The 20,624-nt window shown below is 38.5% G+C and overlaps 1 protein-coding gene across 1 annotated transcript in view; it reads left to right on the plus strand.

Annotated features, from left to right (window-relative positions):
• Positions 1 to 16,061, plus strand: part of RBPJL (recombination signal binding protein for immunoglobulin kappa J region like) — a gene marked incomplete at both ends in the record, with an annotated part of 42,258 nt that extends 26,197 nt beyond the window's left edge. The window contains 8 exons of the mRNA XM_081323654.1: positions 801 to 916; positions 4,875 to 5,049; positions 5,992 to 6,129; positions 8,155 to 8,267; positions 10,026 to 10,166; positions 11,506 to 11,661; positions 13,652 to 13,755; positions 15,788 to 16,061. Coding sequence (XP_081179780.1) covers positions 801 to 916; positions 4,875 to 5,049; positions 5,992 to 6,129; positions 8,155 to 8,267; positions 10,026 to 10,166; positions 11,506 to 11,661; positions 13,652 to 13,755; positions 15,788 to 16,061 — 1,217 coding nt within the window. The remainder of the gene's footprint in view (positions 1 to 800; positions 917 to 4,874; positions 5,050 to 5,991; positions 6,130 to 8,154; positions 8,268 to 10,025; positions 10,167 to 11,505; positions 11,662 to 13,651; positions 13,756 to 15,787) is intronic.
• Between the last annotated feature and the right edge of the window lie 4,563 nt (positions 16,062 to 20,624).

The raw sequence follows: 20,624 nt of genomic DNA on the forward strand, positions 1-20,624 counted from the left end.
CTTGGAAATCTACAGAAGGTAGATATGACTTAAATGAATAAAATTGACAAATATGTGGCAAATCAGAAACAATTGTTCATCCTTAGAAGCGAACTATTACAGTCCACATTTTGGATAGAGAGGACCATTGGTTTGAAAGAGAGGCAAAAGAATCCATCTATGTTAGAACTGAACACCCCTCCCTAACAGAAGGGCAGGAATAAGACACCACCTATCTCCAGTTTACAGAAATTTCAAGAAGATTCCACAGCCAATTGCACCCTGATTCAGGTAACCCAGAGGGCAAAGATAAAACCACAAATGGCCTCAACAGCTCTCAGAGAATGCTAACAACCAGATGACTGCAAAGAAATATAATCCTTCCATTCCCCACCATCCAATCAGAACCTATCCTTCCATCCCCCATCACCACCACCATCTGAACTAATGAAGCTTCTTGGATGAGAAGCGAAATATTTTCTTCTTCCTCCTCCTCAAAAACAAACAAACAAATAGTTCAGTTGCCTTCTGGAGAAAAAAAACAACCCCACACCTTTCAGACAACTGTGACCTGGATGACTGAGAATCTCCACAGTCATACAAGCTACTAAAGCTAAATAGAGCTGTTTTGTGTTTGGTGCAGGTTTTGTTCCACATTGGAAGAAAGATGGAGTACAAATGTAATAATGTAACATAAATAGCTAGCAGATATTACAGCATATATAGAAAAAAAGATACGCAGGATTGTTTTGGCTTTCATTCCTTCTTTTTTCTAGACACATAGTATGTTGGTGTGACATTGTATCCCTTCTTTTGCCTAGGCAAAGATGTAACAGGGTCCAGTTCCCAGATATGTGGGTATATAGGACTTGATAGCATGGGCAGTAGCCACGTAGAAATGCAGAAGCTAAACTTTGAAGAACAATTGGATTCCAAGGTAAGCTGGATCAAACAGCTTATATGCATCTCAGAGTGCAATGCACACTTTCTTTTATTAAAAAAAACCGCTGCCTTTGGGAAAGCTGATTATTTTTGGCATTTCAGCAAGTGCAGAAAGGGAGCTAAGCTTTTCCTCCTTATTACGGTTCTCATGAAAATCCTTTTGCATTATGAAAAAATTCTCCCTTTAAGTGCCAATAATAGATATTTTTATTAATACAAAGAGCAGTTCAGGACAAGGATTTTGTTCAGGACAGCAAGGGAAGAAGCAAAAGAAATTGTCCTTTTCCACATTTGCTTCAAAGGATTTTATTAATGTATGCAATAAATGCAAGACTATTTATGGTCATGCCTAATTTGGGCTTTTGTTATTTATTCTCTTGGGTTTTTTTATTTAAACAGTCTTTATGATATACAGAAATGTAATTTTTTAAAATCAATAATATATTATGATAAAAGAATAACTTTGAACAGTCCGAAAGCTGAAAAGATTATTAAATCTTTTGATGTGAGCAATTTATTAAATCAATTACCTAAGTATATCTGAGAAACTGATTTATAACTAGTGTCAAAAAGAAGTATATAGCTGGTCATTTCCAAACAGAGGGTATTGCACAAACAGGGCACTTTTGGGGGAAAAAAAGGTCTCTTTCCTTGTGGTCATACAATGCACTCTCTTGATTTTCACATTTGGGACAATAATGTTACCGCTCTGGAGAGAACATACTAGTCAGCAAGTTAAAAATACCTGAAGAACAGGGAAGTTCTGATTCTACCCAGAAGTAACTAAATTTGAGTCCCTTAGTGAACTAAATTGTTAAATATTACATGTGGTTCTTGTTTAGTGACCACAACTGAACCGGCAACTGCTAAGTGATGCAGTTGGCAAGTGGAAAAATCACATGATCGAGACTGTGCTTATAGTCTTATTTCAGCTTTCCCTTTTTCCCACTCCCCTGTCCTTTGGCATGCTCATCCTGGTACTGGGATAATTGGCAAGAAAGGATTTATGCTTTGTGAATGTATTTGCATTCATTGGAAAGGAAGGGATTACAAGAGAGTAAGCAGACATACAATGGGGAGTATATATGGAAAGGAATCCTAGCTGTTTGCTAAATGCGCTGCTTAGGAGGCAAAAAAAAAGCCTTTAGTGTGAAACTGATTAGGGTCCTGTCAATTTCAGATGGCAGCTGAAGCTGGCTGCAGAGCAAAGCAACTCAGGAAGAGATCACTTGTTTAGGCAATCACTCTGCTCTCTTGGAGTGGGAGGAGAAAAAAAATGGGTCAGGCATAGGACAAGACTGTAATGTCAAGCAGGAGTTTGAGGTGATGTGAGGGTCATAAAAGTGCATCTTGGTTGCAGTTATTTTTTAGCATGATTGTAACTCCAAAGGGTTGCTGCATGATGCAGTTCAATAAGTGAGGTGTACCTGCCTATACATCAAAGCCATTCAAACATCAGCCAGTTCATCAGAATCCTTCATAAACCCCCGGGTTTACCTCCACCTTTATTAGATGCTTTGAATGCCCATCCTTTGTACAAGTTAGCCTGTTTACTCTTTTACAGTACTATTTTCCTGCACGTGACAGACATAAACATCTAACCTTTTAGGGGCTTCAAAGAAGCTCATCTCTCTTTGCTATGGCCTTTGATGTTCATGGCAGTGGGAGGTCTGCCAGAGATTACCCTGTAAAGCCTGATACTGATTGCTGCCAAGTAAAAGTGCCTTTCTTTATTGAAAGATAAAGAGGGAAAGAAAACACAAGAGTGTCCCCAAAGATCAAGATGAGAGTGATCACTTGGCATATTTTTAATAGAACAAAAATGTCCACAGCATTATCACAGCCCTGAAAGAATGCAGAGGCCAGAAGAGGGCCAGTGGAGCTACAGTAGCAACCTTTGTGCTTACATTATTTAACTCATTGTAAAAGCAAAGCTTATCAGAACAGAGAGAGCGCCAAGATGACTGGGAACAGTAAACCTAGAAGGCTCTTTGCAGTCAGAAAAGTGAATACATATGAATACAACTTTCCATTTGGATTTCCCTAACTGCTAAGTCAATAAAGCATGCATGAGACCCATATTTTGCATTTCACCTGTAATAACATCCCTAACCACCTCTCCCTTTATATTAACCACAAAGACTTTGAATAGGATCTATTATAAACTTTAGTGGGAGCTACTTGATCCCACATTTCATTCTCATTAATAACAAACTGAGCTAGTGGTGGCTCATGTTGATAAGACACCCTCTAAAAGCTGGCTGCATGATATCGGAGATGGAGTAACGTCTTTCGAATCTGTGCCTTCTTGATTGAACAGTCCTCCCCATTGTACAGCTGTTCACAATATTTGGCAAGGAAGTGGCATAATCTGGACTTCCATCACAGTTGAATTTTTGTAATCTAACAGATTCTTGCTCAAGTCTTATTCTGCTTCTTATTCTTATTGACAACATTGCGGTCATGATTACATTAACCATTTAAATTCAGCACTTTATTCTTTACCAATGCTTTATAATGCTTTGTTTTGCCTCTTTTGTGCTTCAAAGCTCCCATATCAATCTTTTGGAATAGTATATTCAGTTAGATGTATCACTTTGTTTACTCTGGACATTGGCTCCAGGAATTAGAAGGGCTAAAGTGCTGCTGGACTAGAAAATGGGAGACCAGAAGTTATTGTCCTCTCTTAGGCAGGACAGTTGGCTTGATAGCACCGGTCAGTCACCACTTTCTCTAAGCCCAACTGATCTCTCTGTGTTGTTGCTGTGGGAACATTATGTACACTATCTTAAGTTGCACAAAATAATGCCAGACTACTAGTAGTAATAAGTTATTGTGATTGGTTGGTTGTTGTGATGATAGGTTATTTAAAGAATCCCTACTAAGTCTTCCTGAAACAAAAATGATTTTTAAAAAGATTGATGATAGTATAACATAAAATTTCCCAATGTATAGAATTCTCCAGTGAGCATCTCTAGAATTCACACTTCTAGAGAGTGCACAGTTTCATGGAGTCTGGTATAATTTAAGGGTCATTCTGATCATTTTTAGGTTTCCATTTCTTTTCTTCTATTTTTACCTCCAATCAGCTAAGTTTTGGAAACATTGCAGAATCCTGCAAAACCTTTCTATCAGCAGTGTAAATGGAAAAAGTGTAAATATCAAAGGCAACGCTTTTGTATATATCATCTTTGTTCTGTGGGGAGGAACCTTTGCAGAAGAAGAAAGCTGAAAAACTTCAGCCAAGGTCCGTTTGAAATAAAATATTAATCTCCGCTGCTTGAACAGTTATTACTTAATAATATTTACATATGAAGAGAACTTCCGAGTGTTATTTACTCCACTCTTCCAATTATTTGTCTCCCCCAGTGAATTGGTGCTATTGTCAGCCATTCAAAATAGACCAGACCAGAAAACAAAGCCAAGCAGGTAAATACAGTTTTAGCGTAGCAATGGCAATAGCACTTAGACTTATACACCACTTCATAATGCTTTACAGCAGTCTCTAAGTGGCTTACAGAATTAGCATATTGCCCCCAACAATCTGGTTCCTCATTTTACCAACCTCGGAAGGATGAAAGGCTGAGTCAACTTTGAGCGGGTCAGGATCAAACTCTTGGAAGTGGGCAGAGTTAGCTTGCAATATTGCATTCTAACCACTGCACCACTACAGCTCAGATAATATCTTCTTGAAAGTCTCAGTATCATTCTTCCTCCCTGTCTTTATCTTCATGAGAACTAGGGAGAGTCTTGTCTGAGACATTTTCTCAGGTCATCTGGACACTGGTTTCTTTAATCTGATGATTTGCAGCTCTTCTCCCTGTTCCTCAAGGTTTTTTTTCTTCTTCTTCTGCCCATTACACTAATCTGTCTCAGGTTATCATGCCTAAACCCTCTTCTCAAGCCCTCCTTCCACTTCATGCCACTCAATATCCCCTCCTTCTTTAATGTAGAACTTCAGCTGCGCCAAAGCTCTCTACATCTCAGACTCTGACAAGAGGAAACACTTCCAGCTAGCCCTGAAGCTGTTCTTCAGCAATGGGCAGGAGATTGGCATATTCCACAGCAAGCTGATCAAAGTGATCTCCAAGCCCTCACAGAAAAAGCAGTCCCTGAAGAACACAGACCGTAAGTGTTTCCATGAAGAGCAGTTGCTATAAATTCTTTGGGATAGTGCTGATACCAGGAGAGGTGATAGATTGGAAAGCATTAAAGAAGGTACTGCTATATTAAGACAGGCTACTATGGAATGGAATGGAAAGAAATAGAAATGGAAATAGAGGAATTTGGAAGTCTTCTATCTAGTCCAGCCCCCTGCTCAAGCAGGAGAACCTATACCAGTGGCTGTCCAGCCTCTTCTTAAAAACCTCCAGTGATGGAGTGCCCACAATTTCTGAAGGCAAGCTATTCCACTGATTAATTGTCCTCACTGTTAGAAAGTTTGTCCTTATTTCCCAGTTGCTTCTCTCTTTGATCAGTCTCCAACCATTGTTTCTTGTCCTGGCCTCTGGTGCTTTGGAGAATAATTTGACTCCCTCTTCTTTGTGGCAGTCCCTCAAATACTGGAATACTATCATGTCACCCCTGTTTCTTCTTTTCTTTAGACTAGCCAAACCCAAGTGTATAGGACATGGTAGCTGGCTTTGGCATGTCAGAGAATAAAATCAGGTAGCAGGAGACAGAAATGTTCTCTTTCTGAGCCTTTGGAGAGAAGCTGTCACTGAGAACAATGATGAGGTGGTGAAGGTGCTTAAGTAGTTTCTTATGTTAAAGCAGATAACACAGAGCAGAAGAGCTATAGGCCAAGTGAAGGTCTGACCTGCTAGAGGTGCAGAGCTAATGTCACAATCACTGCATCTTTGTCAATTCACATCAGTGCAGAACAATCCTACTTGGGTTGTTCATGTTAAGTCCATCTATATATACATGCCTAGGACTGCAATATCAAGGTAACTAATAAAATAATCTAAATATACATATGAAAACTCCAAACATCTCTCTCTCTCTCTCTCTCTTTCTCTCTCTCTCTCTTTCTCTCTCTCTCTCTCTCTCCCACTTGCAATTTCCTAGTGTGCATTTTATCTGGGTCAAAGGTCTCTCTCTTCAATCGCCTGCGCTCCCAAACTGTCAGCACTCGCTACCTTTTTGTCGAGGGTGATGCCTTCACCGCAAGTGCCCGGCAGTGGGCAGCATTCACACTTCATCTAGGTGAGGCTGTTTTAGGGCAAGTAGAGGTTTAATCATTCATGCTGGAGCCTAACTGCAAGTCTGTTTACCCAATTGCTTAATGACGTTTTGACCTTGAGTGGCTGAAGACTATCAAAATGAAGAAAGGCTGAATAAACTTTGATACTGAAGTGAAAGTATACATTATGACTCTATGAGATTGGGTTTAAACCTCAAATAAGCTTTGGAGACAGATAATTTAGTGTATCACATTAACATCTGAAATAAATGTCGGTTTTCTAAAAGGAATAGATGTAACATTGTTACCAATACTAGGAATAGGGGCATATACAGGGGAATTCAAGAAAGACTTCCACTACATGGTCACAGAAGCCATCTTGCCTCTTGATCTCCCTTGCAGATGTCCTTGATTGTAAAGCTGCTCTTCCATTTCTGGAGATGTGATTATCTTAATGGCTTCTTTAAAAAGCCTTTCCTGAGAAGGCCATCTTCAGACTAGAGTATGCTGTCTGGGAATTCTAGGATTTATATTCCAATACATCTAGAGGGTATTGCCTTCATTAAACAATGCTTGTTAGCAGCTTGATGGCCAGTTGATATCTTTTTATAAGAACTTATTGTTAGATAATTGTCTGAAACGTAGGGTTTCCTGCCTGAAAAGGAGGTTGGATTAGAAGACCTCCAAGGTCCCTTCCAACTCTATTATATTACTACTACTACTACTACTACTACTACTACTACTACTACTACTACTTATTATTATTATTATTATTATTATTATTATTATTATTATTATTGTTGTTGTTATTGTTATTGTTATTGTTATTGTTATTATTAATCATCGCACAGTCAGCCAGATAGATGTTCAGACTGGATTTGGCATTTTTGTCTACCTATTGAGTCCTTACCAAGGACCTGGGATAGGCAGATGTGGATGTTTGATGGTATTACAGATATCGTCGCAGGATGGAAGCAGTTCCTAGTAAGGCTGCCTTTTGCAATTGACTAATGGCAAATTTGTCAATGCCAGTGGTGTTCAAGTGGTGCTCCAGTTGTTTTGGGGTTGTACCAAAGGCACCTATTACTATTGGCACTACCCTTGCTTGCCTTTGCCACAGTCTTTGTATTTCTATTTGTAGGTCTTTGTATTTTGTTATCTTCTCCAGTTCTTTCTCATCTATTCTGCTGTCTCCAGACACTGCCACATCCACTATCCAGTTGTTGTTGTTGTTGTTGTTGTTGTTACTATTATTATTTAGATCTTTCTGGGATGCCGTAAAATACAGAAAACGTGGTACAGAGTGCATTTGGTCTGGCTCCATATTTCACTAACACCTTCCTCAGTTCCAATGCCTGGTAATTCATTTACAAAGAAATTAATGGGAACTTTTAATCCATGTTCCCCACAATACTTTTGTGTCCTCCCAAAAATTTCACTGACCCATGAAGGTTAAAGATTCCAAGCTAAAAGAAAAAGGGAAAGGAGTGGGTGTATAAGATTCAGGAGTGGGTGTATAAGCATAGTTTGGTTTATTTGGCTTCAATGTATTAAACTACACTATTGTGGAATATTGGTGGATAAAATAATCAATGGTATAGGACACTGCTAAGGAATACAGAGATGAATAAGCATTTTGGAAAGAAGCATACTGGAACCATTTTAATAATTTAGTTTATTTGCAAATATACCGATGGAGCACAAGTAAGGTTCTCCTGCAAGGCAGATGATTTGTGATTTCACATCAGATAATCGGAGAGGGAGGCTCTGTGGCCCAAAATGCTTTCATTCAATATTTGCAATTTGTTCTCGTCTTCCTTCTTAGCTTCTCCCCTTACTTCCTACTGTCTCTCAGTGAATGTTTGCTGTTATTTGGCAATCAGTGGCACAGATAGAGAAGTAGATTATGAGATCAAAATCACCTTATATTTTAAGTACCATTTTTAAAACCTACCTTGTCATTCAATACAGCAAAGTTCCTGCTCCTTGTCATCATATTTTAGTCTTTCTCTCCCTTTGTTTTTCTCTCCCTTTCTTGTGTTATGCAGATGAGTTCTGTTCCCAATCCCAGGGTCAGTTCCCACTGCGGGAAGTCTACATTCGGTATGGTTCCAAAGTTCGGCTTATCTGTACAACTACTGGGCTAGCACTGCCTCCTCTGGTAAGGTTTTAATAATACTTGGAAGAAAAATAACACTGCAGAAGTAACATTTTGGAATAGTCTATAACTCTACAATAGTATATTGGTGCTTGCGCTAATCATCTTCTCTTTTCATCTTATCCATCCAGAAAAGTTATATAGTCGCTACATAAAACAGAGATGCGTCTCAGTCATAATATCTGAGGATTACTGCAGGCTGAGAAGCAGAGGTGTCCACAACAATTGTAAAAAGATGTGGCTGTTCAATTGTAGCTCCTTTTGTATGGACATCATCCATGTGATACATATGGATGGGCTTCAAGCACATGGTGGTGACCACCTCCTTGACTTTTTGCAGTCTTCTTCATAGACACTGACAGACACAGACAAAGAGAAGGGAATGTATAAGTGACATATCTCCAGTCAACACATTTTTGATATCACCAGAAACATTTATTATATTCTTGAGATATCTGCTAAGCATTCCATTTACTCTCACACATGCTGTACGTCCATCATATACTGTTATCACATTCAGCATTTTACCTTCAATTCCATATTCATTCAGCATTCCATAATTTTTAATATTTGTTAACAATAATGATTTTAAATGTTTATTGTTTTAGTTTTGTTCTACGCCACTCAGAGTCACCTGCTCATGAAATGAGCAGCTCCAGAAATTACATAAGTAAAAATCCCAGGCTTTTTACTTGTCGTATGCTTGTTTTAATCAATACATTTGCTAACCTTCATACATCTCTCTTGACCTGCTGAAAAGTAAAAAATATGTTCGACAAACATTTTGTCTACTGTAAAATTGCATTATATTTCCCAAATTTCCCTTTTTGATGTCTGGACCTCTTTCAGACAAAGTTGAGAAGAACTTTGGAAGAACTGGGATGGTCCATATCTATTCTAGTCCTCCTTGACCTCTCAGTGGCTTTAGATACTGTCGATCAAAATCTTTTTCTTGACAAACATAAGGGTCTGAGAGTGTTGGAGTCTGGGAATGTTACAGTGATTCTTCTGCCTCTGGATTCAGTTCCAATTGGTGTTGTGAGAGGAGGGTCCACCTCAAAGTCCCTAAAGAATGAGGTTCCATAGGGGTTGCCTGTTTTCTATTCTTATTTAACATCTACATGAGGTTGTTGGGTGAAGTCTTCCAATGGCACATATTTAGGTATCATCAATATACTGTTATTATATACGTTCAAATACAATTGGTTGATGAGTGATATCATCAAGGTGCTTTCTCAGCATCTCACGGAAAGGACAGGCTCAGGCTCAGTTTGGAAAGACTGAGTGAATATAGGTTTGGGAACCTCCAACAGCTGGTGCACAATTTTTTGGGGACAGGACTTTTGGTTCTAAGTTCCCATTTAAAGACTAGATCAGAGGTCCCCAACCGTTTGGGCACTAGGCACCAGTTTCATGGAGAGAGGGTTTTTTTTGTGGACTGGAGGGGATGTGGCTTTATGTGTTGCCTGCATCCTCCGGATAGGGCTTCACTTGTTTGCACAGATCAGTTTCTGGCATGCTGCTGACCGGTGCCTCTCCATGGATCGGGGGTTGGGGACCCCTGGACTAGATAGTAGTCATGGTTGAAGGGCCTTTGCATCAGTCCCAAGTACAATTCTTGGAAGACCTTACTTTGCATAGCTTGCCATTTTGTTCCTATTCTGTTCTCTGAAGCACAGTTTTAAAAATCTGAACTCCCTGCAGATGTCAAAAGGCTTAATGCTCTCTATTGAACTTTTGTTATGTCTATTTATTCTTGAGATCATTCGCAAAGTTACTAAGCAATTGGTAATGCTGGATGTGGATGAACCAGTTTCCCAGTTGCATAAATGTGCATTCCAGTTTCATGGGAGTGATAGGATGTACCTCTGCCTCTCAACGGAGAAAGTAATCCAGTACCAGGTAATGGGGATGCAGTTGTCTTCCAGTAACCAACCTAGCTTGGATATAAGTGTACTGCAGGTATCCACAAAGCTTGAAGTTGTTCAAGTTGTTTGAGTATAAACAAGGATGTGCTTGCTTGTACTCAGAGAAAGAAATTCAATCAACAAATGAGAAGTGAAAGCAAAGATGAGCAAATAAGTCCTTCCCCCCCATCCTCTTTAACCTTCCATGAATAAACAAATCTTTTGAGCTGGTAAAACTTTTGGGAGTGCACAGGCTCCATATATAGTTTAGACCTCTAGAAAACTAGTGCTAGATATCTGTGAAATTTACCTCCTATCCATAGAGGGTAAAGAGAATGGCCATGATGAACATTGTCACTCTTCCCGTCATGTGTTCAATATATGCAGAAGAGTATCTGAATAGACCACAGTGACAACACTTTCCTTTTTCCCACAAGAATTGGGACTTGTCAGAAGGTAAAGTGCATGATCCTATATCAGTATATTAATTGGGCACAACTGGAGAATTACAGATGGCTATCTACATTGGCCCCTGAGCAGATTGAAATAATTTGCAAAATTTGACCAAGATTGGATGTGATTACAGTTTCCCATGGCCATAATCAAGATCACTTCATAAGCATAGAAATGAGAAAATTAATTAGACAGATAAAAAAAAATCCCTTGCCCTTCTTTTGTTTTGTTGCAGGCTAGAAATACTGAAATGGAAAGTTGAAAGTATATGTGTAGTGTATAATTCCATTGTTTAACCATTCAAGCATTTCATTTCATTATTTCACTAACAACATTAATAGAAAGTGGCAAGTATCATATTGATCAGGTAAGACTTACTTCAGGCTTCCCCAATTTGCCATTTGCAATATCTAGACTACAGCTCCCAGGATTCCTGGCTAAAATGGAAAATCACAGGAGTGTATGGCCAGTGCAGACAGGAAAAGTCTCCTTAGTTTAGTATTTTTCAAACTTGGCAACTTAAGATATGTGGACTTTAACTCCCAGAATTCCCCATTGAGGATGATGAAGTCCACAGATCTTAAAGATACCACGTTTGAAAAACACTTAGTTCAGTTCCTCAGCTGTAAATAGAAGGCTATGGGACTCTCTTCCCAATTGAGGCAGGCTGGCTCCATCTCTACTGCATTTTAATCAAGGCTTTGCTGGCTTCTAAATAATTTTAATATTGCTCTGGATTGTTTTAAATAAATCTATCAGCTGTATCTCTCTGCTTTGTATTGGTGATGACTTCATAGAATAATTGCCTTTTGGTAGTCAGAAAAGTGGTTTATAAACACAATTGATGAATATATTCAAAGTTGATGCTTATTGCTATGCAGGCATCTCCCTGTCCCAAAGAAATAAATCGAGAATTACTGAATGACAGTTCCTGTTGGACCATCATTGGGACAGAGGCTGTGGAATATTCATTCAGCCTCAATCCAACCAGCATCAAGAATCCAGTGGGCCCTGTCCCTCTTATAACGACCTTGGAGGTACATAGAGTTTTTTTCATGCTCTTTTTACCTTGCTGCCTTGTGCAAAAAATCAGGAGACAAAATGTTGGCTATTTCATCTTAATGACTCTATCCTAACATCAAAAATGGAAGATTCATTTAGTCTTTCTTTCCCTGAAATAGCAATTGTGCAGAATATATTATAAGTTTATTAATTAGTATATTATTAGTATTGTTAGGTCCCAGTTCCTTACTTGAACTTGAGATACCATATCAATCTAATCAGTTAACCCAAGCGGAGACTTCTTGATCAAGCAGCACTTTATTTGATCAAATTAAGCAATTGGGTGGGCAACAATCTGGAACGCTGACAGAGTTACGTCCAGAAGTGCCACGCATTAGAAAATTGGTAGCATTGCTTTATAAACTTTGTTAGCCAATGAAAATCAGACAACAGAGCCATTGCATCAATCATTCCTGTACGCTTATTCCCTCCTTCAGTATATACCCTCCATGTACATGTTTCCCACACTTGCATGAAATTTCTCTGGTGTAAAAGCTGATTACAACAACTAAGAAAGCAACAGTTAGACTAAACAATTTCCCTTTGTTCCAGAACCCTTCAGTATATTAAATTAATAGTATATTAAATTTAACTATTAAATAAAATTATTCTTTCCTTGTACAACCATCTCTACAAAGCTTAGATGGAACATTCAGTTTTCACCGGAACAGAGACTGGCAATTTGTATGAGTTAATTAATATAGAATGCAACAATAGGACTAGTACAGAGCTCCGTTGGGAACAGAAAGCAGAACCTGAAGTGTGGCTGCAGAAAAATGTTTATTGATGAGACTAAAATGAAGGATTACATTGGTGCTTTTTGTTCTTCCATATCTTGGAGGCATTCAGATGGGAGGCATAAAAGTAAGCACAACTTGAGGGTTTTTTCTGTTCTGTCAATGCAGTTTGGAAACTACATTACATGAACCATATCAATACGGGATCAATATGATCCCATTTAAATTATTTATGTATTACTGTGACTTCTATAAGCATCAATACATTTTACCCTTCCCAGCATGGCTTGGGTATATGAGAAACCTGGGAAATCATTGTTCTCCAGGTATTCAACAGTCAGCCCTAGATTTAATAGATAGTGTTCATGACAACAATTCCATAATCTCTGGAGAGCTTTAAATTTTTCAGCCCACTGGCATTACAGAAGTTATAGACTTCTGTGCACCACACTCCAAAAGATTTGTTTTCCATTGCATAGTCTTCTTTCTCACTTCCACGTCTAAAACTCCCAAAGTGTATCTCCATTATCATTCTGCTTTACCTTGAAAGTGTAATTCTGACAGGGAGAGGGGGATAACTTTTTCGTTAGATTTCTTAACTCTTTTATAGAACTATAATTTCCCAGTATTCCTTCACCTGAAAACAAAAACAAAGAAAAGCAGCCTTGAAGATGGTCATGGCAGGGAGGTCTGGAGGCACTTGGCAGAGCAACATCTGTGATGGTAACATCAGTGGTGAATTTATTATTGTGTTGCTGTTTTTAAATGCCAGCAGGCCTTATGTGGCCCGCAGGTCACATGTTGTGCAGACCTGCCTTACAGTAGTATTGTATAACCCAGGGGTAGGCAACCTCAGCTCTTTTATGACTTCTGGACTTCAACTCCCAGAATTCCTGAGTCAACATAACTGACTCAGGAATTCTGGGAGTTGAAGTCCACGAGTCATAAAAGAGCCGAGGTTGCCTACCGCTGGTATAACCCAATCCCATCAGCAAATGCCAAGAATTAGAAATGGATCTTCTTCAGGCAAAGCACATTCTTGACAATGAAACAACAGCTTCTCCCATAGAGTTCCTGGGGAGGCTAGCCAAAAAGCCTTCCAGGTCAAAATATGGGTATCTTTGCTTTAAAGTCCACAGAGGTGCAAAATGAGGACAAAGTGCTGGAAGGCTATATTGTACCTTCACGATAAGATGGATGATCTGATGCTTGGGTTTGTTTTTCACAGCTGACAGGTGGAGGAGATGTGGCAATGCTGGAAGTCCAAGGCAACTATTTCCATGCAAACATGAAAGTTTGGTTTGGAGATGTGGAAGCAGAGACTATGTACAGGTAAGGCAGACACAGACTGTCCTGAAACCACAGCATATTCAGTTGGACAAGTCTCATGGCCACTATTCTTTGCATAGCCTCCCAAAACATCTCTTCAAGGGAGATCAGGAATGAATGAAATGAACCAGTGCAATATTGGTTCTTGTGTTTAGTCATTCGATATTTTTACTTATAGTAGAAGGTAGCAGCTTCTAAAATCTTGAGTCTCCCTGTGCCTGACACAAGAAAAGAGAGATAACTGAATCACACAGCAGCAGCAATGTAATTATATGGTTTCTCTGAAAAGAAGGCTCACATTTCCTTTCTGAAAGTATGGAAATAGAATCCAAAAATCTCCAATTTTTATTTCATGTATATACTGTCAGGCATTTTGTGGCTGATACCAGAACTGGAAGTCACAGAGGTAGGGATTTAAGTAAATTTATTGCAAAAATAATAAAAGCCACAAAGAAAAATTCCATTCTCTGTGAAGTAGATAACTCAAGCCTTATTTCTGGTAAAATTAATGTTTCAACAATATGCCTCTTTCTCTTGGCTGTACAATACAACCAGCTCAAGGTCTCTTACTTCTGATGGAGGAAAGATTAATGGAAAGTTACTATAATGAATACGGTAAGTCTAGGTTCTGACTTTGCCAGAACTAGTTCTCACAAGACAGTGTATATTTTGCAAGATAATCAAGATGAAGTATATAAACATATCTCATTTTCATCCACATGACAACACTGCCTGAGAGATAAAGACTAGCTCAAGATTAGTTGGAGAGCTTTGTGACTGATGTGGACAATCTGGAATGTGTGTTTGAGTCTAACAGACCTAGCATCAATGTATGATCAAAAGAGTCAAGATAGCAGCCATGGTGGTGAGATCAAACCATTTTTTTTAAAGTACAGTGCACATGCAGCAGACAAAAATGTCCAGGTGGAGTTTTGATTGTACTGATGCTTTCCTCTTTTAACTTCTGCCATGGTCATGTTTCCCCCAAATCAATCCATGATGGGATCTTTTGCTACTCACAAACTAGATTCTTATGAATGGTTTTGAATTGTCTGAAATGTTAATTAATGAACTAGTCTGTTCTCTGTTGCTACTTTTTCTTACATTTGTTTTAAACACTAAAACATAGTGCAGTTGATTTTAATTTTGTATTCCACATCCTCTGTGAAGAATGTTAAGAGAATAATTAGTAAGCACAGAATGACATCACATTTTAATATATTTTGGATGCTTCTATAACCCAAATGGGCTTTTTCTAGCCCATTTCTTGTTGGCTATCTTGTAACTAAGATAAATGATAAAATGATGGCTCTCATTCATTATTTGGGGGGGGGGTTATCATTAGATTTTGGGTTTGAGTATTAGAGTTCTTATATCTGTTGTATTGGTGTAGCACACTGCACAAAGTCATGAACATAATACGGAAAAGATACTGTTCAAAATCAGACAGTGAAATACTGCATCCTATACTAACCAAACCAAACCAAAGGCTTATTTAATGCAGCATCCTTTTTTCACATTGCTCAACCAGGTACCAATTGCAAATCCATAATAGGAAATAAGGAGAAGAATTTCCTTATTCGATAACAGGTATATACACTATAGAACCATGGCTTGTGGAAATGTTCCATAGCTAAGCAAATAGATGTCCCATTTGACTGAAATTGCCCCAGTTTAGGGCTGCATTTGGATGTCCTATTTACAAAATAGTCCTGGAACGTTGGCCTGTGTAGAGCTGCAAACAGGGAGGATAGATTTAGCCAGCTGTCATTCCGCTTTGCCTGTTCAAGTTCCATAGATAAAAAGGAAGTACATGTTGAAAGAGCATTGAAATCCAAACTCTCCACATTTTTATTTGCACAAACTTATTGATTACAACCACTGCCTCAATTTAACTGCTTGAAAATCTACTGAGCCTATCTTGGGAGGGGAGGGGAGAAGAAAAAAGGCACATGTTATGGATATGAATATAAATATGTGTGCATGCACACACCCAAACACATCAACAAATTTGTATTTTTGTTCATTTGTTTAGGAATTCAAAGTCCTTGGTGTGTGTTGTTCCTGATGTCTCTGCATTCAGCCCTGATTGGAGATGGTTACGATACCCAATTACTGTTCCTCTTCTGCTACTACGGAATGATGGTCTGATTTATTCCAGTACATTCAGCTTCACATACACACCAGAACAGAGTTTTCTGTGTGGTCCACCACTCCTGCCAGAGATGGTGCAGGATTCTGACACCTTGCTCAATTCCATCCATCAAGAATTCACTAAGACAAAGTATCACCTTTTTACGCAAAGTTAGAACTGGAACTGTATGGTCACCATTGTTTGACTAGAGCAAAATTATGGCAAATACATGGTTTTATAAAATGATGGAATGTGGTTTTTCTAAAATAGGATCATATGAACATTTTATTTTTAAATCATGCTCTGTACACATATTAAAGCATACAGCTCTGTGTTTCAACACAAGAAGGGTGGGAGTTACTTAATAGCAATGCATTGCTTTAGTAGGGAAAAAGTTTGCTGATTTTTTAACCTGTATTCCCTATTTGGCATCTTAAAGAGAATATCTATTAATATACATTATACAATTCTGTGTATATTGAATATAACTGTAACTGCATCAGCACAGGCTGAGAAACTCATGTTGCATATTTATCAAGTATCTACTAAAACACAGCAACAGCAAGAAATTCTAGTGCTCATGTCACAGTGATGGTTTTAACGTAAATGTGAGTGTTGGTAAAAGAGTGTATTCAGGCATTTGCAAGGCAGGAGATAAAAATATCAGAATGCTTTTTTTTACTTCTTTATTTTATTTGCTTGTATGATTTTATTTATTGGATGATCAAAAAGAGAGTTTTTGTCGGGGAGTTGCATTAGAAGAGCTCCAAGGTCCCTTCCAACTCTCTTATTTCAACAAGAGCCATGATGGCGCAGTGGTTTGAATGCAATATTGCAGGCTAATTCTGCTAACTGCCAAGAGTTCAGTTCTGACCAGCTCAAGGTTGACTCAGAGCTCTATCCTTCCAAGGTTGGTAAAATGAGGACTTAGATTGTTGGGGGCAATATGTTAACTCTGTAAACCATTTAGAGAGTGCTGTAAAGCACTGTGGAGTGGTATATAAGTCTAAGTGCTATTGCTATTCTGTTATTCTGTTGTTCAGTTGAAAAGAGAATTGTAGTTAGACCCATTTCTGCTACAGAGAGATGTATTCTTCTTCACCTCCCTTTGGTTTTTGGAGCACTTCTAAACCAATGGAGGTCAAATGAATCTGTGAAGTGGTCAAATGGTTACATAAATATGCTAAAACAAATTACATCAAAGAAGTCTTATTTAAAACAGAGGACATCCCACATTTACGTGCTTTCAAGAAGATACACAATTTTCTGTGAGAGGAATATTCTCAGGTACTTTTTGCTTCAAAGGCCTGCCCCACGCCAACCATTTGGTTGGCATTTAACAGGCACTGAAACACAAGCTCTTCACTATTTCTTATCTGATGGCTGAAAACAAACCTCTAAGAACCTCTACTGTAGAACCCCTTTCTCATAGCGGTCAAATATCTGAAACACACCATTTTATACAAGGTGGCATTTTCTCAGACAAATAGATCACCTTTCGGGATAGTTGCTTCAAAGAGCTGCCCTCACACACTTTAGTTCTCCAGCTTCGGTTGTAAACATTGGCAATCTATCTCCAGTTCAGTTCTTAACCAACACCAATTTTTAGCTATCCTAGCTTTAAGGAAGTAGTAACGTGTCTGAAAGAGGAGGAAAATAGCGTGCTAGTGGGCCTTTTTCAAGTGTTCAAAAGGAATTTTGAAAAAGATTTATGCCCCCTTTTAGACAGAGTCCAATTGCCAGTTAATTTTAAGCAAGCAAAGCCACCGGCGGAGAGAAATAAGGCAGTAAAGACCCACATCTCCTTGCAGGAGGCAGTAAAAAAGGAGGAGGGCAGATTAAACAATATTCCATTCATTGGTCCACCAAAAGAAGGCCCTTCATTGAGATGCTGCTATGCGGTCCTCCTCATATATAAACGTGTGCACAGTTCTTTATTAATAAGTTTCTAGCAAGTTTCAAAGGATATTGGGAAGCGTATGTAGTGTCCCATACATGTCGTTGGCTTGAAGGTTTATTCTGAATGATGGATACAGCACCAAAGGGCCAATCCAACATTCTAAACAATGTTGTTTTAGCATCCAGTGCCAACTCAGAAGGGAACCTGTTGCCAAAACTGTAGTGGCTTTTCTAACTGTGATGAACTCTCGAAAGCTTATAAAAGAGACGGGTGGAACAGACCGCAGGCTAGTGACTGTCAGCCTCCTAAAACAGCCAAGGGAGCCGTGCCAACAAGAAGCCTTTCTTTATTTTTATGGCCATTTGAAATCCTGTGGTTGATGTGCTTCAGATTAGCACAGCAATCATTTCATGCCAGTAGTTTCTAATACTGGGCTCTCATCCACAGCCCTTTATGTTAACTTAGGTACTTCTGCAGTATCAAAGATTCAGTTCATTTATTCATTAAGAATGCTAATCTCATTAACAGGTGACCTGCCTTTAACACACCAAAGTACTTCTAGGCATTCACCAATTACTGTTGCAGTGTAGTTCAGTGCCTAACTAATTCCAACTAGACCTTTACAAGCCAAGGGGTACTTTATTTTCATATACACAGTATTATATTGTTATTCATTCCCAAGTCCGGAGCAATAAACCTACATCTCTCTATGTTAGCCTCACAACAACCTTGTAGAGACAGGTGAAAAGTCAGGAGAGTGTCACACCATAGTATTGCCAGTTTAATACAGGAAGTTCTTGACTTATAAACACAATTGAGCCCAAAATTTATGTTGCTAACTGAAATGTTTGTGAGTTTTGCCCCATTTTATGACTTTTCTTCCCACAGTTGTTAAGTGAATAACTGCAGTTGTTAAGTTATTCACACAGTTGTTAAGTGAATCTGGTTTCCTCATTGACTTTGCTTCGCAGAAGGTCACAAAACATGATCACATGACCCCGGGACACTGAAACTGTCATAAATAGGAGTCAGTTGCCAAGCGTCTGAATTTTGAAAATGTGAACACAGGGATGCTGCAGTGGTTGTAACTGTGAAAAATGGTCATAAGTAACTTTTTTCAGTGCCACTGTAACTTCAGTCACTAAATGAACTGTTGTAAGTTGAGGACTACATGTATGTTAGGCTAATATTGTCCAAATAGGGTGGGACTGCCACAAACACTTCCCAAGCCTGAAGAAATCCAGGGATCTACCATATCTAGATGACACCAGGTTAGAAAAAATAGCTCTGGGCTGCAGTGCAAGTAATTTCATCTTGACTCATGTGGTTTTCATTGGTTATGTCTTTTGACCCTTTGAAGCAAAATGAATTTATTGTATATTTATTTACTTAAATAAGCACCAAATGCAATTTCCACCAATTTATGAGCCTTCACCAGAGCTGGTGCAATATCATGTCTATCACTGTCAGAAAGGAGAAACCTGTGCCATGAATTGTCATTATGTGGAGGGCATAAAGTTGGGTGAAGTTGACTAAAATTAAACTGCCTTGAGGTTTACTGTAATATATGAATCAACTATAGATTTTACTATTCAAAATGGGAGAATTATCATTTTTAATTGAGCAGTTGGGTATAATAATTTCCCTGGCTTATGTGTTTGTGTTTTGTTTTCCTTGATGCATCCCTAAATAAATGTGATTGAAATTCAGAAAAGGCGTGAAATTCACCTCATCACGTGATGTGTCACAACGTATCATGACTTTTTTCCCCTTGCTGGAGCTGGGATAGGCGCGGATTCTATGTGACACAACTGGCCCATGGGCCAGCAGTTTGACACCCCTGATCTAGAATATCTCTTAGGTGATTTGTAATATAAAAGATAAGATTTTGGAAATGGATGTTTAGAAGTATTATACGGAGAGCCACTTGGCTACTTTGAAACTGTTTCATTTTCTTTTAAAATGTCTTATGGATTCTGCCAATTGCCTGTCATTGAACAAATGTTGGCTTGGCAAATCATGGCTCTATGTGATGTGCAAACTATGTGTTGACCTTCAAAGTGTGATATCTATCTCAGAATCTGGCCCTCGTAATGCTTTCTTTTGAGTATTAGAGCCAATATGGTCTAGTGGTTAAGGCACCAGGCTAGGAAGTGCAAGAATGTGAGTTCTAGTGTCACCTTAGCCATGAAAGCCAGCTGGATGACCTTGGGTCAGTAAGCCCAACCCATCTCACAGGGTGTTGTTGTGGGAAAATAGAGGGGAAGTAGGGTGTTGGATATATTCGCCACCTTGAGTTACTTGTAAAATAATAAAGATAGGAAACAAACAAATAAGACTGCTCTTCATTACATTACTGTACATTGTGAGCAGAGGTTTGCAGAAGTCTGAACTATCTTCATATACCCCCCCCATCCATATCAAACTAAAAGTGGTTTGAATGCAAAACCGCTATTCCAAATTTGAAACACATTGCTCTGATAATTTGAAACATTTTGACTTTGAAACAAGAGTTATTTCTACCATGAAGTGATTCTAAAATGACAGCCTTTCAAGTTCAGAATAGTTATTTCATACTCCAAAACAACTGCTTCAATCCTGAAGAAGGGCCTTCTGAATTTGACATTATACAAATTCAAAAACATTTTGTACATTATTAGTTCCAAGCATTTAAAATCAATTATAATATACACTACACACATTTTTGTACTTCTGATAGTGCCTTTTATGAGAGGTGGTCTTAGTCCTTGCAAGATCATATTTGACTCTAGTTTACAAAATATTTATAGGATGGTTATTTAAATAAGCTATCTTTTCTCCTATCTTCACATGATATTT

Source organism: Vipera berus (genome assembly GCF_964194415.1).
Source record: "Vipera berus genome assembly, chromosome: 3".
NCBI lineage: Eukaryota > Metazoa > Chordata > Lepidosauria > Squamata > Viperidae > Vipera > Vipera berus.